General features: G+C 39.7%; 1 protein-coding gene across 1 annotated transcript in view; it reads right to left on the bottom strand.

Moving 5' to 3' along the window:
- The window catches only part of LOC396706 (U2 small nuclear ribonucleoprotein auxiliary factor 35 kDa subunit-related protein 2), a 53,283-nt gene that overhangs the window by 18,647 nt on the left and 16,207 nt on the right, over nt 1-18,429 (bottom strand). Inside the window, exons 4-5 of the mRNA XM_021080963.1 lie at nt 7,919-8,006; nt 1,293-1,398 (exon numbers count right to left, since the gene is read on the bottom strand). Coding sequence (XP_020936622.1) covers nt 1,293-1,398; nt 7,919-8,006 — 194 coding nt within the window. The remainder of the gene's footprint in view (nt 1-1,292; nt 1,399-7,918; nt 8,007-18,429) is intronic.

Here is an 18,429-nt window from a genome sequence, read left to right as displayed (position 1 = left end):
CTGTAGGTGCAGCCCTAAAAAGACCTCAAATAAAGTAGAACAGAGTATAGAGTGGAATCAAGTATTAAAAAAAAATTAAAAATCTCTCAAGAAGGGAGTTCCCGTCATGGCGCAGTGGTTAACGAATCCGACGAGGAACCATGAGGTTGCGGGTTCGATCCCTGCCCTTGCTCAGTGGGTTAACGATCCGGCGTTGCCGTGAGCTGTGGTGTAGGTTGCAGACGCAGCTCGGATCCCCGGTTGCTGTGGCTCTGGCGTAGGCAGCAGCTACAGCTCCGATTCGACCCCTAGCCTGGGAACCTCCATATGCCGCGGGAGTGGCCCAAGAAATGGCAAAAAGACCAAAAAATAAATTAATAAATAAAAATAAAGGCATTAGTTAAAAAAAAAAAAAATTGGAAAAAAAAATCTCTCAAGAAATATTCGGGAGTTCCTGTTGTGGCTCAGCAGTAACGAATCTGACTGGTATCCATGAGGACACAGGTTTGATCCCTGGCCCTGCTAAGTGGGTTAAGGATCTGGTGTTTCCATGAGCTGCAGTGTAGGCTGCATATGTGGATTGGATTTGGCATTGCTGTGGCTGTGGTGCAGGCCAGCAGCTGCAGCTCCAATTTGAACACTAGCCTGCGGATCCATATCTTGGGTCCATATGCTCCTAGCATCCATATGCTGCAGATAAAGGCCTAAAAAAATAATAATTAGGAGTTCCCATCATGGCTCTGTGGTTAATGAATCAGATTAGGAATGAGGAGGTTTCGGGTTCGATCCCTGGCCTTTCTCAGTGGGTTGAGGATCCAGCATTGCCCTGAGCTGTGGTATAGGTTGCTGTGGCTCTGGTGTAGGCCAGTGGCTACAGTTCCAATTAGACCCCTAGCCTGGGAATCTCCATATGCCTCGGGAGCGGCCCTAGAAAAAGGCAAAAAGACAAAAAATAAAAATAAAAAATAAAGTATAGTTGATTTAGTGTTGTGTCAATTTCTGCTGTACAGCATATGGACCCAGTCATACACATATACACATTCTTTTTCTCATACTGTCCTCCATCCTGGTCTATCCCAAGAGACTGGCTAGAGTTCCCTGTGCTGTACAGTAGGACCTCACAGCTTATCCATTCTCACTGTCATAGATTGCATCTATTAAACCCAAACTCCCATCCATCCCATTCTCCCCCTTTCCCCCTTGGCAACCACAAGTCTGCTCTCCAAGACATGAAACTCTTAATGTAAGTAGTCATTCTTTATTTTAATAAGTTATGCTAGTTAGCTAGCTCATTAATTTGACTAAAAGCATACCTCTTCTTTTTCCTGTTGTTTTCTAGCTGCCTCGTTCTTTTCCTTTATTTTGAAATTTTCTTGTGCCTTCTGCTCCCTCAACAACCACTCCTCATGTAAGGTTTGCCTATTGACATAATTACATAATCAAATAAAAGAATAGGCACCATTCTACGAATATGCACACAAATACGCTATATATATAAAACACAAATAACGTACTTTGAAAATGATTAAAATGTCCTGAAAGGAGAGTAAGAGGATCAGATGATATAGTACAGAGCTTGGAAGAGTACTAAAATCAACATCTTCCTAGAAGATAATAGCTTAAAGTCACTATTTTTTACACATTTCCTGTGTGACATTTGTTCTGTCACTTTTACCATATTAAAAGATATTGTGGTGGAGTTCCCATCGTGGTGCAGTGGTTAACAAATCCAACTAGGAACCATGAGGTTGAGAGTTCAATCCCTGGCCTTGCTCAGTGGGTTAAGGATCCGGTGTTGCCATGAACAGCTCAGACGAAGACATAGGTCTGACATAGGTCAGACATAGGTCACAGACGCAGCTCCAATCCCACAATGCTGTGGCTCTGGTGTAGGCTGGTGGCCTCAGCTCCCGATTAGACCCCTAGCCTGGGAACCTCCATATGCCGTGGGGGTAGCCCTAGAAAAGGCAAAAAGACCAAAAAAAAAAAAAAAAAAATTTGAGTTCCTATTGTGGCACAGCAGAAACCAATCTGACTAGGAATTCTGAGGTTTCAGGTTGGATCCCTGGCCTCGATCAGTGGGTTAAGGATCAGTGTTGCTGTGAACTGTGGTATAGGTCAGATACTCGGCTCGGGTCTTAGATCACTGTGGCTGTGGTGTAGGGCGGCAGCTGTAGCTCTGATTCAATTTCTAGCCTGGGAACCTTCATATGCCGCAGGTGCAGCCTTAAAAAGTGAGGAAAAAAAAAAGTAGTTCCCATCGTAGCACAGTGGAAATAAACCCAACTACGAATCATGAGGTTGTGGGTTCAATTCCTGACCTCCCTCAGTGGGTTAAGGATCTAGCACTGCTGTGAGCTGTGGTATAGTTTGAAGATGTGGCTCAGATCTGGCGTTGCTGTGGTGTAGACCAGCAGCTACAGCTCCGATTAGACCCCTAGCTTGGGAAACTCCATATACTGCGGGTGCAGCCCTAAAAAAAGCCAAAAAGACAAAAAGAAAAAAAAAATACACACACACAGAGTAATGACACTAAGGTTTGCCCTTTAGTCTGATCATGGAGAAATACAGGTGCCAATAAGGCATACAAGTTTCAAAACAAAATCTAGGTTTCCACATTCAGAAAGTATTATCCTCCCTATTCTATGCATCTTAAAAGTGGCAACTGCAGAACTGAAGAATTATGAAAACCTGCTATCTGCCATAAACCTATGTGCTACTACTATTCTATACAGTTAAAAGGCTTTTGTGCAAGAGACCTCAAACCAAATAGGTAAAAAGAAGGAAAATATATCTTTTAAAAATAAAGCATTCTTCAAATTTTATGAAAAGGTGACAGTTTATAAAAATTACTTTGTAGGTATGTATTTTCAAAAATGACCAATTTTAAAAGAAATGTTAGTGTAAAATAGCAGGTCCTCATACTCAATATCACAAGTTGCTAAATTAAAAATAAGCTGTATTCAAAGCTTATTTACTAATTAGATATTCAAAACAAAGACTATTTTTCCCATTTAACTTGTAAAAGAGAAATAAAATAAGGAAGTATCTTATATTACTTCAGTGATATCAGCAGTTAATACTGGATTTTATATATAGCCTAGAGATCTAACAATATTTTTACATATTCTACAGGAAAGAGTATTCAGTTTCCAACTACAGATTCCAAAAACACATCTTTCAGCCAGAGTGAAATCTGTCTTATTGTCTATTTCAACATTCATATGAATATTATGGGGTATATATCAACGTATGAGTGTATAAAATTCTGACTTAAAGAATCTTTTGAGGAACTTACTAACTACATAAATTTAAGATCACAAAAATAATTTTAAAAGCAAATTTTTAAATCTGTAGTTTTAATATACTATATTACCTTAAAATAATGCATAAAATATTAACTATGCTCCAATAAATAAATAACATATACATAAAATAGCACATAAAGTCATACATTATTTTCATGTAACTTATTTTTCTTCCTTTCATCTTTTTTGTCTTTCTTTTAGGACCACACCCTCAGCATATGGAGTTTCCCAGGCTAGGAGTCTAATCAGGGCTTAGTTGCTGGCCTACGCCACAGCCATGGTAAAGCCAGATCCAAACCACATCTGAGACCTACACCACAGCTCACAGAAATGCTGGATCCTTAACCCACTGAGTGCAGCCAGGGATCGAACCCAAAACCTCATGGTTCCTAGTTGGATTTATTTCTGCTGCGCCACGACAGGAACTCCCTCATGTAACTTATTTTTCAATAATTAAACTAGGAGTTCCCGTTATGATACAGAGGAAACAAATTTGACTAGTGTCCATGAGGTTCAATCCCTGGCCTCACTCAGTGGGTTGGGGATCTGACATTGCTGTGAGCAGTGGTGTAGCTTACAGACATGACTCGGATCCCAAACTGCTGTGGCTGTGGTTGGCAGCTGTAGCTCCGATTAGACCCCTAGCCTGTGAACTTCCATATGCCATAGATTTGGCCCTAAAAAGCAAAACAAAAACAAAAACAAAAAAACCCAAAGTGATTTAAGATGCAACTTGTATAAAAATAAAGATCAGAAAAACAAAAACATATGTACAGTGATGTAAAAGATGGACTTCTTACACATAAATGAAGAAACAAATATTAGTTCCCTATTTTACATCATCTATAGCATCTTTATAATAGAAATCTATAGTAACAAAACAACCAGAGTTATTAACACACTTCCTATCTGCTAACGCTGAGTATTCACTATAGGTATACATTTTATCTCATTTAATCTCCATAATGCTATGATGTAGGCAGTACAATTGATTTCACCACAATACTATAGATAAGGATACTAAAGTTAGATTAAGAAACTTGAAAATGGAGTTCCCATTGTGGCGCAGTGGTTAACGAATCCAACTAGGAACCATGAGGTTTCGGGATCGATCTCTGGCCTTGCTCAGTGGGTTAAAGATCCAGTGTTGCGGTGAGCTGTGGTGTAGGTCGAAGACTCAGCTCGGATCCCAAGTTGCTGTGGCTCTGGTATAGGCTGTTAGCTATAGCTCCGATTGGACCTCTAGCCTGGGAACCTCCATATGCCACAGGAGCAGCCCAAGAAATGGCAACAACACAAAAAAAAAAGAAACTTGAACATAATGGTACAGATAGCAGAAATTAGGGCCAGAGCTAGAGTTCAAGTGTGGCTGAAGACAATTCCATGCTACTACATTGTTTAAAAACTATACCCTAAAGAAAAAATAGCAGAACGTTTTTACTACTTGGGGATAGGTGAAGTCTTTCAAAGTCAGAAATAAGGCCAAATACTGGATATAAATGATTAAGTTTGAAAGAAAATCAAATTTTAAATAACGTTGTGAGCCAAACTGAGACCAATGAGAAGAATGTCATGGATGTGACAAAGGATTAGTATCTTTAATTAGTAATAATTTACACTACAAAAAATACAAGTAAGAAGACATAGTTATTTATATTTCTAGTGTGAATGACAATATGAGGAAAATGGGCTCTTTTGTTCCCTGTTGGAAGAGTTGGAAACTAGAATGCTCTTTCTGTGCAGTTATCTCCATTTTTCTTTCTTTTTTTTTTTTTTTTTTTACTTTTGCCTTGTAGGGCCACAACCGTAGCATATGGAAGTTCCCAGGCTAGGGGTGGAAATCAGACCTACAACTGCTGACCTACACCACAGCCATGGATACACCAAGGTGGGATCCTAGCCATGTCTGCAGCCTACATGACAACCACAGTCCAGCTCATGGCAACACGGGATCCTTAACCCACTGAGCAAAGCAGGCACCAAATCTGCATCCTCATGGACACTAGTCAGATTCGTTTCTGCTGTGCCACAATGTGAAATCCCCAGTTATGTACATTTTATATATATCTGTTCTTTGATCCCAGCAATTTTATTTCTAAGCATTTTCCTGAGAAAGTAACAGGATAATTACAAAAGTTACATATATAACCACTGATGCTAACTTATATTTTTCATACAACAGTAAAAACCTATTATATTCTGAATGCTCATCAATAGAAAACCATATAGAAAAATATGCTAAGGGGGATTTTCCATCGTGGCGCAGTGGTTAACGAATCCGACTAGGAATCATGAGGTTGCGGGTTCGATCCCTGCCCTTGCTCAGTGGGTTGACGATCCGGCGTTGCCATGAGCTGTGGTGTAGGTCGCAGATGCAGCTCAGATCCCACATTGCTGTGGCTCTGGCGTAGGCTGGCAGCTACAGCTCTGATTCGACCCCTAGCCTGGGAACCTCCCATATGCCACGGGAGTGGCCCAAGAAATGGCAAAAAGAAAAAAAAAAAAAAAAAAAAAAGTGATGAATAATGAAGTAAATGTATTAAAAAAAAAAAGAAAGAAAGAAAGAAAGAAAGAAAGAAAAGAAAAATATGCTAGGGAATTCCCATTGTGGTGCAGTGGAAACGAATCTGACTAGGAACCATGAGGTTGAGGGTTCGATCCCTGGCCTTGCTGTTAGGGATCCAGTGTTGCCATGAGCTGTGGTGTAGGTCTCAGATTCGGCTCAGATGTGGCGTTGCTGTGACTGTGATGTAGGCTGGCAGCTACAACTCCAATTCGACTCCTAGCCTGGGAACCTCCATGTGCCGTGGGTGTGGCTCTAAAAAGACAAAAAAAAAATTATCCTAGATCTACGCAATGAACACTATATTGCCACTGAAATGGTTGAACTAGACTACTGCAAATACTAACAGATCCATATAATAACAAGCAACAAAACCAATTTATAGAAAAATGTATAAATATCAGCCCATTATTAAAAAAAAAACTTCATACCACAAATCTTCACTCAACTCTTTATTTATTTGGGTATGTTTCATTTACTAAAGCTCTTTCACCTTTTATCTTCTTCCTTTTTTTGGTCTTTTTAGGGCCACACCCACGGGGTATGGAGGTTCCCAGGCTAGGAGCTGAATCAGAGCTATAGCCTCCAGCCTACACCACAGCCACAGCAATGCAGAATCCATAACCCACTGAGTGAGGCCAGAGATTGAACTTGCATCCTCATGGATACTACTCAGATTCGTTTCTGCTGAGCCACTCTTTATGTTCTTTATTATTTGAATTAGTTGGTCTTTTATATACACATTTATCAATTAATAAAAGCAGATGAAATACTTTGGTTAAAAAATTTACATGAGTTTATGGAGTTCCCGTCATGGCACAGGAGAAACAAATCTGACTAGGATCCGTTAGAACGTTGGTTCAATCCCTGGCCTCACTCGGTGGATTAAGGATGTGGCATTACCGTAAGCTGTGGTGTAGGTCACAGATGTGACTTGGATCCTGCATTGCTGTGGCTGTGGTGTAGGCCAGCAGCTACAGCTCCAATTCAACCTCTAGCCTGGGAATTGCCATATGTCAGATGTGGCCTAAAAAAGCCAAAAAAAAAAAAAATTTACACCCAAGTTTTAAAAATACTAAATATATTCTTTAAGGTTACCAGATACATTAAACAGAAAGTCATGATATCATTTATTATCACTAAAAAACAAAACACCACTGAGAAAAAAATAAATGAAATACACTCTGTGCTAATAATTCAAATGAGCAATAACCACATGAAAATCTTACAGTAACAAATTATATATTGATTTGTTTACTTAATGCATGAGAAAAGTGGATTAAAAAGTTAAATCAAATACATAAATAATGGGAGTTCCCATCATGGCTCAATGGTTAACAAATCCAACTAGGAACCATGAGGTTGCAGGTTCAAACCCTGGCCTCACTCAGTGGGTTAAGGATCTGGTATTGCCATGAGCTGTGGTGTAGGTCACAGATGTGGCTCGGATCTCACATTGCTGTGGCTCTGGCATAGGCCATCAGCTACAGCTCAGATTAGACCCCTAGCCTGGGAATCTCCATATGCCGCAGGAACAGCCCTAGAAAAGGCAAAAAGACAAAAATAAATAAAATAAATGAATAAACAAATAATGGAAAAGAATCACTATAGGACTTTGGGTCATACCTCACACCTTATGTCATACTGATAACTGAAATAAAGGCAATTTCTCACCCAAACATGATCTAATGGCTCATCCTAACATTTAGTTCTTCAGATTAGAATTACACATATCCTCCCTTCCCTGAATACTAGACCCCCACTAACTTTAAATTAGGTTGTATGACTAAGTTTATTGCTTCGTCTTAAATAGAGTATCCCTCTTTCAAAAGACACCCTTCCCTCCCCCCTCTCCTTTTTTTTTCTTTGCCTTAAAAAAACTGCCTTTGTTAGGGTCACCTCAAGAAAATGAAAAAACAGTTCCCAAGAACCCTTTGCCCCTATAAATGAATAGTCCCTCCCTATCTACACTATATAAGTTTTTATAAAGAAAAATCTATATTAGTAAACCTTAGTAATATCAAATAAAATAACTGAGTTCACATTAAGCTTTTAAATCAGTGCCCACCTCTCTATTGCCAACAGCTTCTCTTCTTTTAATTGTTTTTCAATAACAGCAGCATCCTCTTCTTCCTTTTGTGACAGTCCTGAGGGAACTGAAATGTTTTTATTAACTGATTACTATAACACTTTGGTCAGTAATTCAAGAAAGTATTTAAACACATGAAATTGTTAATCTTTACAACAATGGTATTATACCTGTCCTTTTAAACCTGCCCGGAGGGTCCACTTAGCAAAAACCCAAGCACATTAAATTTAAAAAATAAACAGTAGGAGTTCCCGTCGTGGCGCAGTGGTTAACGAATCCAACTAGGAACCATGAGATTGCGGGTTCGATCCCTGCCCTTGCTCAGTGGGTTGATGATCTGGCGTTGCCGTGAGCTGTGGTGTAGGTTGCAGACACTGCCTGGATCCCGAATTGCTGTGGCTCTGGCGTAGGCCGGTGGCTACAGCTCCGATTCAACCCCTAGCCTGGGAACCTCCATATGCCGTGGGAGTGGCCCAAGAAATAGCAAAAAGACAAAAAAAAAAAAAAAAGTACTGGAAGAAACTGCTATGCCATTTCAATGCATCATCCCAGAGATGAATATGTCAGGGTTTTTTGCTTTTTGTTTTTTCCTCTTTTAGGATCGCATGCACAGCATATGGAAGTTCCTAGGCTAAAGGTCCAATTGGAGCTGGCTGTCAGCCTACGCCATAGCCATAGCAACACGGGATCCAAGCCACATCTGTAATGTACACCATAGCTCATGGCAACACCAGATCCCTGACCCACTAGACAAGGCCAGGGATTAAATTTGCATCCTCAAGGATACTAGTCTGATTTGTTGCCACTGTTCCACAATGGGAACTCTGGAATACATAAATATAAAGGAATTTAAAAGTAATTTAAAATTTAAAAGTAAAAACATACTTTTACATTGGAGAAATATAGTGGGCAATACCTTTGTCTTATACATGAATTTTGAGAGGAATATAAATATTCAGACCATAGCATTGCATTTGTGGCCCCCTAATTTCATGTCTTTCTCACATAACAAGTAAGAAGTCTAAGTTCAGAATCTTATCTAAATGTGTGTGGAGAAAGAATGTTGCCTACAATTCTAGGAAACAACCACCATTGCCATTCTAGGAGACATCAGGCACTGCAGCTGCCTGATGTGCACCCTAAGGCAAATTAGGACAAAGAAAACAGAACACTACCCCTAGGCAGTTAAGGTGCATATATCTAAGGAATAATTTTAATGAGTCCTGACAATTAAAAACTGTCACTTGTCATCTACTTCTACCTGGCACTACATAACTGGGCCCTGTAGTCATTGACTTTCACCCGCCTTGAAGCTGAGGGTGGAGATTGGGAGTGAGATACTGTGTGCTCTGGGAAAACTGCAAGAACAGGTCTTCAGACAGTTAAATAGTTTCAGAAGAAGATTTCATGAGCTCACTTCTTGTATCTTCTCATATCTAAAGAAACACTAAAATCACTAAAGGGGACATCTGCTCCTGATGAGTAGAAGCAAACCTCTGCCAAAATGTATGTTTGACTACAAGTACCCCCTTCACTAAAATTATGTATTATACTGTCCTTTCCTCCATCTCTTCAGAGCAGACTGACCCTCAATGCTTTTCAAGGTGTGTCTCCTGGCAATCGTTTTCATTTTGCCCTCTCATGTTGTGGTTTGTTTGTTTATTAGTCAACAGCCTTGTTAACCAACAAAAAGACCCAGAGCAGACTTCTCTCCTTCACCTGAACACAACAAGGTACCAAAACCTTGGTATCAGCAGAGGCCTCTTGTGCTCATCCACTTCCCTAGAGAATCCAGATGAATTTGGCTCAGTTTCTCCTCGTTCTCAAATCTCCTGTACTGGTTAATGATCCTGAGTTTTACCTGGTGGTGTGTTAACTAAGAGGTGCCTCTCTCCTGCCCTGGAACTGAAAGATAGTAGGGAATGCCCACAGTGGAAAGATAATGGGAGGTTCCCACCTAGCTGAAAGATAGTGGGCAGGGGTTCTGATTGAAAAACACTGAGGTTTGCTCAGTTTAAATGTGCTGAACTGTCAGTGCCGAATAGGGTAATAGGTTGATCTGATGCTTTTTCTCAATCAGCTGCCTTAATAGAATGCCAGGATAAAAGTGAATACATTATATGAGAGCATTTCCTGCAAAGGGGAAAAACTCTTCCCAGTAGGTTACAGCTTTCTCAGGTGAGTGAGAAATTTATGGGAATGTTGAAGGCAGAGTCCTCACACTGTGCAGTGGTCCCATAGGGAAACCCACTCATTAATTAAAAGAATTGGTCATATGGGGGGGAACACATAAGAACTGGCCATTCAGTAACCTGAGTACCCACACTGGTATTAGACCACCAAAAGGAGAAAGCAAGCCACTAATAGGGCTGGAACTACAGTAACGTGAGATGCCTTCACTAGTGAAAAATTCAAAGTGGGAAAGTGTGAGGTGAGGTCTCAGGAAGCCAACGTCTGACTAATACTCCAGCCATCTTTGCACACATACAAAACTTCTATGTACTAGTACTTACTTAATTGGGAATTAAAGAAAAATCCTACCTTGAAAACAGTCCAATGAGCTCTTACTTTTTTTTTCATAATATACATTTATTTATTTGTTGTCTTTTTAGGGACATGTCCTCAGCATATAGAGGTTCCCAGGCTAGGGGTCTAATCAGAGCTACAGCCACAGCAACTTGGGATCCGAACCACATCTTTGACCTACACCACACCTCACTGCAATGCCAGAACCCTCGTGGGTTCCTAGTCAGATAGTTTCTGCTATCCCATGAAGTGAACTCCCAAATGTGCTTTTTTTTTTTCCTTAATGTGCTCTTATATAACATATGCAGTTGTTGGAGAAAGCTGGCTTGGGGAAAAAACCCATCTTTTCAGAATTCTGACCATTAGAGAGCAAATACTTCTCAGAAAATTTGCTTGTCTCCTTCTGTGCCAGGAACACTGATTTTATCTCAACTACCTCTAATTCCTGAGGCTAAGGGGGAAAACAGAGAATGGAAATTTATTAAATAATGACTCCCAAATAAAATAAGACATAAACATTAATTACTGAACACTGACTTCCATTTACAGAGAAACTAAAGTTATTCAAGACTATAACAAAATATGCTTTATGCCATACTGAGATACTTCAAAATTGATTACTTCCTAGTTTTCATTAGAAATTCAGGCTTTAAAGAGTTGAGGATTCTTTTCTTTTAACCAAAAGGGAACCTGCATTTTTTATAATTTAAAAAATTTAATGATATATTTTTATATATTTAAATACATTAAAGAAGAGTTGAGGATTCTAATTTACATAGGTAATTACAGCTGCTAGAAACAAGAAGAGAAATATTTCAGTATACAGTACCAAAGTAGAGTGTGTTTTCAGTAAAAATAGGATCAAGAATGGAATTGCATTTTGTTAAGAGAAAAGAAAGTATTTTTGTCCTGGAGCAGGTTGTTTCTAGATGAAAAAAATATGGGACAAACCAAAGTGGATACAAATTTGTGGAAAAACAAATGTGAGAAAAAATTTTTGTACATGGTCAGCACTGTTAAGGTTATAATAAATTTAGTTTAGCAAATGAATTTTAAAAGTAAATTGCAAGGATCCAGCATTGTCACTACAGTGGCTCGGGTCTCTATTGTGGCACAGTTTCCCTCCCTGGTCCCAGGAATTTCTGCATGCCACGGATGTGGCCAAAAATAAATAAATAAGTAAAAATAAATAAAAGTGGTAAAAAAACACAGGGGCCTCCAAGATAGATGGGTTAGGAGCAAAACTTTTCAATGAATATCATTTGTATTATTTTTCCATCTGAACTATATTAATGTGTTACATGTTTTTTTAAATATACTGCTCAGTTCTCCCCATGTCAATTAGATAAGTCTCTTGAGATGAAGCCTGGGTGGCATTTTTTTATGCTACCCAGGTAGTCAAGTGTCTAGCAAGAATTAGGAATTGCTGATGTAAACCAGCTATAATGGAAAAAATAAAAATCATTATTAAAAAAGGGGGGGAGCAACAGATAAAAAATAAATAAATAAAAAATAAAAGTAAATTGCTGCAAAACTGCGATTTGGCTTTTCTCTTTGTCAAGATGACAAGTTCTCTTAAAATGTTCAGCTGACTTGGAGTTCCTATCGTGGCTCAGTGGTTACCAAATGTGACTAGGAACCATGAGGTTTCAGGTTCCATCCCTGGCCTCATTCAGTGGGTTAAGGATCCGGCATTGCCATGAGCTGTGGTGTAGGTCGCAGACGCAGCTTGGATCTGGCATTGCTGTGGCTCTGGCATAGGCTGGTGGCTACAGCTCCAGTTAAACCCCTAGCCTGGGAACCTCCATATGCTGTGGTTGCGGCCCTCGAAAACATAAAAAAAAAAAAAAAAAAAAAAAAGTTTAGCTGCCTTAAATAATAGATTTTAAGTTTTTTACCTTCAGGTGATCTCTTCTGTATGTCTTTGAAATCTTTTATTGTCACTTTTGTTCAGTGAATAAGTACCGTTTTAGAGTGACCCATGATCCTATTTGACCAAGTATTTTAAAAGCTTCTTGATATTTTTTTGATAGTCATCCCAAATCCAATTTTAATAAGGTTCCTGTGACCTCTACCTAATTTGGAATGCTTCAAAACATCCCTGAAGCATCCCAAAGGGAGAAATTAATTAGGTTCATATGCTATGTTAAATTACATGGGAAGCATTGTCAAATGAGTAATAAACTTTCCTAGGTTTATATGGATAAATATTACTAACCTAGACATTCTGGAAATTACATGGGATTCCTACATATCCGGTATGTTCTAGTAAAATGTTATCAGTCATAATTCAAGCTATCGTCTCAAAATGTATGTCACAGCCCTAATCAAGCTTCTTTGTCAGTTCCACAGTAATCAGATTTTTATTTATATTTTATTTTATTTTATTGTACTTTATTTTATTTGTCTTTTCGCCACTTCTAGGGCTGCTCCCAAGGCATATGGAAGTTCAAGCTAGGGGTCTAATTGGAGCTGTAGCCACCAGCCACAGCCACAACAATGCAGGATCCGAGCCGTGTCTGCAACCTACACCACAACTCACGGCAACACCAGATCCTTAACCCACTGAGCAAGGCCAGGGATCGAACCCACAACCTCACAGTTCCTAGTCGGATTCGTTAACCACTGAGCCACGATGGGCACTCCAAGTAATCAGACTTTTAACCATACATTCTTCAGTCTTCTTTAGAATTATTTTAGTTTTTATTATTACTGTTATTTTTAATGGCTCCACCTGCACTAAATGGAAGTTCCTGGCCCAGGGAATGAATTCTGAACTGCAGCTGCAACCTATGCCACAGCTGTGGCAACATGGATCCTTTAAACTACTGCCCTGGGCTGGGACTGAACCCAAGCCTCCACAGTGACCAGAGTCACTGCAATCAGATTCTTAACCCACTGTGCCACAGCAGGAACTCCTGTTATTAATAAGTCTTTTGTCATTTAAAAACTGTTATCATTTTACTCTAATGTCTTTGCAAAAATGTTTCTTCAGGATTCATAAAAAGGACATTTTTCTAAAAACAAGTACAGGTTTCTAATTACTTTCAGATCCTATTGATAAACTGGGTAAGAAATTAGGAAAGTAAACTTGGAAATCTAATGGCTTTATAAAACTGTTAACAAAAAGGACTGTTACACAGAGGAGAATAAACTGGTAAATATGGTTAAAATTATTACGGTTTCTCTCTGAAATATTATTGGTTTTTAATCTGAGTTTTCCAGGGATAAGAAAATGTTTCTTAGCAAGCTAATTATGACTTAGAGCAATTTGGTAAATTATAGCTTTGTAAGAAAACTGAAATATTTATCTTTTCTATCTGTTCCTCATAGAGGTCAGAAACTCTTAGTTTCCCAGCAGTTCTGTTAGAAAATAGGAAGGCCATGGAGTTCCCGTCGTGGCCCAGTGATTAATGAATCAGACGAGGGACCATGGGGTTGCGGGTTCTATCCCTGGCCTTGTTCAGTGGGTTGAGCATCCGGTGTTGCCGTGAGCTGTGGTGTAGGTTGCAGACTCGGCTCGGATCCCGTGTTGCTGTGGCTCTGACGTAGGCCAGCGGCTACAGCTCCAATGGGACCCCTAGCCTGGGAACCTCCACATGCCGCAGGAGCGGCCCAAGAAATGGCAAAAAGACAGAAAAAAAAAAAAAAAAAGAAAGAAAAAGAAAGAAAATAGGAAGGCCAACTCCTAATAGGTGCAAGAATCTCAAAATAATTTAGAGTAAGTAAATATTTTATTTAAAGAGGTAAGAATTTACCCAAATCTATAGATATTGGCAGGTGAAATCTGTGACAAGCTTTTGGCATGACTTTCCTGGCCTTGAGACTTGACTCTTTTTTTCTTTTTACAGCCACTTGTGGCATCTGGAAGTTCCTGGGCTAGGGATCAAACTGAGCTGCAGCTGCAGGCCTGTTTCCACAGCTATGGCCACTCTGGACCCAAGCCACATCTATAACCTATACCACAGCTTGCAACAATGCCAGATCCTTTTTTTTTTTTTCTGTCTTTTCTAAGGCTGCTCCTGTGGCAATATGGAGATACTCAGGCTAGGGGTCCAATCGGAGCTGTAGCCACCAGCCTACGCCAGAGCCACAGAAACGAGGGGTCCGAGCCATGTCTGCAACCTACACCACAGCTCACGGCAACGCCAGATCCTTAACCCACTGGGCAAGGCCAGGGATCAAACCCACAATCTCATCATTCTTAGATGGATTCGTTAACTACTGAGCCAGGACGGGAACTCCAGCAATGCCAGCTCCTTAACCCAATGAGCAAGGCCAAGGATCGAACCCACATCCTCACCGCCACAGAGGAACTGTGCTTTAAAAAATAGGTTGTTGGAGTTCCCGTTGTGGCACAATGGAAACGAATAAATAAATAAGTAAAATATTTTTTAAAATAAAATAAAAATGGGTTGTTGGTTTTTTTGTCTTTTTTTTGGGGGGGGCATACCCTGGCTAGTGGTAGAATTGGACCTGTAGCTGCTGGCCACAGCTAGTCACAGCAACACCAGAGCCAAACTGTGTCTGCAACCTACACCACAGCTGCTCATGGCAATGCTGGATCCTTAACCCACCGAGTGTGGCCAGGGATCCAACCCACATCCTCATGGATAGTAGTCAGGCGCATTAACCACTGAGCCATGACGGGAACTCATACTTTAAAAATTTTAATTCGAGGAGTTCCCGTTGTGGCACAGCAGAAACGAATCTGACTAGGAACCACGAGATTGTAGGTTCATCCCTGGCCTTGCTCAGTGGGTTAAGGATCCATCATTTCTGTGAGCTGTGGTGTAGGTCACAGACACAGCTCAGATTTGGCATTGCTGTGGCTCTGGTGTAGGCCAGAGGCAACACCTCGGGTTAGACCCCTAGCCAGAGAACCTCCATATGCCACAGGTACGGCTCAAAAGCCAAAAAAAAAGAAAAAAATTTTTAATTTAAGATTCCTTATAAAGTTCCAGCAAGCCAATTTTTAAAAAGCCTATATCATCAATTACAATTCTGTAAATCATCAGCCCATATTTATTAAAATCAGATTTGCTCTACAAACAAATTAGTTTTAATATGGTCAAATTTAGTAAAAATGAGGTTAATTTTAGAGAGAGAATGTTTCAATGAATTTTAAGTTCCACTTTTGTTATCTGAGGTCTGCATTTACTGCTTAGGACTCACTTCCCAGACTTCGAACGTCAAAATCACCTGAAAAAAATGTTCAAACAGCAGTACCAAACTAGAATGAGAAGATAAAATCTGAAGTAGAAGCTGACTCCAAATGCTGCACCAGGCCTGAATACCAATTACTCTGATAACTGCTCACACCTTTGCTTATGAACCAAATATATTACACAATCTTATATGAAATTAAAAATATAATTGTTGGGTTTATGATCAGTTACCTATATTTAGTACTTCTATTTAACTTGGTAGATTTTCTACTCCAAGGATCTAACTGGACAGCTATTAGGAAAATTTTTTTTTTTTCTTTTTAGGGCCAAACCTATGGCAGATGGAGGTTCCCAGAATAGTGGTCAAATCAGAGCTACAGCTGCCGGCCCACACCACAGCTTACAGCAACACCAGATCCTTAACCTGCTGAGCAAGGCCAAGGAACAAATCCACTTCCCCATGGATACTAGTCAGTTTCTTAACCCACTGAGCCACAATGGGAACTCCCTAGAAAATTTTTCTAGAGGAAAGAAATTATAGATCTGCTCAGACCTTCTCACATCACTGCTCATCACTACGTAGGATTCCTTCACCTGGTCAATTAATAATATGAATTTTCTTTTAAAGTTACTCAATCTCAATCAGAACAGCAAGCAAAATCTCAGCCAAAGAATAAAACCTATCTAAACCATGTGATGGATTCATACGGCTAACATTAGGCTGTGATTAAGTTTAAGCCGCCCCACCTTATGTTGGGAATAATTAAACCATACTAAGGATAACCAGCCTAATAATACTAAGAAATTGGACTGGATACATTTTTTGAACAATGCCAATAAATGATTTCTTTAAATATAAGGATTGGTACAGAATAGATTAAGTCAGATAAACTGGGGATACACTAGGATGCACCTAATGGAAATCCTTGGCTTAAGTTCTTACTCATAACCTTACTACTACTGCTATCTGTATTATTTGTATTTTGCCTGTTTTACAAAATTGTCCTTTCATTCATTACACCAAATGTGTGAGTAAGTGTCAAAAGATGATGACTAGGCAACTAGAAGCAGTTTACCAGATTATATAGCTTTACATAAAATCAATGATCATAACATTGTAATACAATGATTGTAATAGTGTAACTTGAAGTAAGGGAATAGGCAACAAGATGGCATCATTTCCTGGATGATAACAGACTAGTTAAGACAGGTGGTCCAGAGACCTTTGGCTACTGTTAATAAGGTCTAGTCCAATAATAACACATTGAGTATCCTGTCAAGGAAATTCTCACCTGACTGAGGAATGAACATTCCTAGCACTAAGGGACAAAATGGTTATGAAATGCCTCCCAAATTATGTTGGATTTATGACCAGGAGGGAGTCCTGCCAACTAAAAATTGTCACTTACATTCTGGCACTACAAGAATTAGGTCACTAGACACTGAAGCCACTGAAAGGAGTAGAGACCAGGGTGGACACAGGAATGAAGCACTCTGTGCTCTGGGAATAACCAGCATAACAAGCCTCCAGATAATTAGTTATTTTCAAGAGAATATTTTATGAGCCCAATTTCTTGCATGTGCTCACATCTAAAAAGCACTGTTAAAATCACCAATGGAGCCATGTGCTTCTCGTAATAGCAAACTTTTTGTGCCTAGAAGCCAAAATGTATGCTTGATTACATGACTCCTCCTTTATCAAAATCACATATATACCAGGCTCCTCTGCTACGTCTTTGGAGAAGTTCCTTGGAGCTGTCTGAGAGGTTGTCTCTCAGGCTACAGTCATTATTTCTCCCCAAATAAAAATTTAATTCAAAACATTCACATTGTGTGCTTCTTTTTTTCCAGTAAACAGTCCAAATTCTTGCATATTCTTCAATGTAGAAAAGCACTAATGACATTAACTGTAAACATCTGGGAGTTCCTGTTGTGCCTCGGTGGGTTAAGGACCTGACATTGCCTCTGGGAGAATATGGTTTTGATACCTGTCCTTGCTCATTGAGTTAAGGATCCAGCATTGCCACAGGCTGTGGGACGCAGCAGATGCAGCTATGATTTGATGTCTGACCCAGGAACTTCCATATGCCACAGGTATGGCAATAAAAAGAAAAAGAAACAAAAAGTCTGTTTTGTGTAATCAGAAGTAATTCTTTGAAGTTTGACCACATTTATTTTTCCTCCCAGAGAAAACTCATTTATATCCTGCCTCCTCCCTTACCTCTTTGAAACTGTATTCTCAGAGCTACTTTATATGTCGGCTATATATCCTGGTTACAGTTCTCAGCAAGGTCCCCAAATAAACTTACCTCTCAACTTTTAGGTTGTGTGTTTTTTCCTCATTTGACATACCTAAATCAAATATGGGTGAGACTCAAAGTATGATTCATATTCCTCTCCAGCTATAACCCTATGAAATCAAATAGGTATGTACTTCCAAAATACTATGGTGTGACTGGTATAGGCTAGATGTCCTGGTTCCAAACTTCTTCCATAGGAAGAAGTGTGAAGCAAATTCAAAACAGTAAGGCCCACATTCCCCATACAACAAAACAGTGATTAGGCCCTGAAAGTTCTAGGGGGCCCTGTCTCCATGACTTGGCTGGGCATGACTCTTACCAGAGCTCTCTTAGTTGGAGTCCTATGACTGAAGCCCTTCTGGGATATAATCAGACATATGGTGGTATATTGTTCTGGAGCTTAAGGGTGTTCACCTCTAGAGTCTGCATGGTATTGCCTTAGCAGGGTCTCTTCACTAAGGCCCCTTCTTTGACATAGAAAAATCCTTTGGGCCTT

The sequence above is a fragment of the Sus scrofa genome, chromosome Y (genome assembly GCF_000003025.6).
Source record: "Sus scrofa isolate TJ Tabasco breed Duroc chromosome Y, Sscrofa11.1, whole genome shotgun sequence".
Lineage (NCBI taxonomy): Eukaryota > Metazoa > Chordata > Mammalia > Artiodactyla > Suidae > Sus > Sus scrofa.
This window is presented reverse-complemented; position numbering and strand designations above follow the sequence as displayed.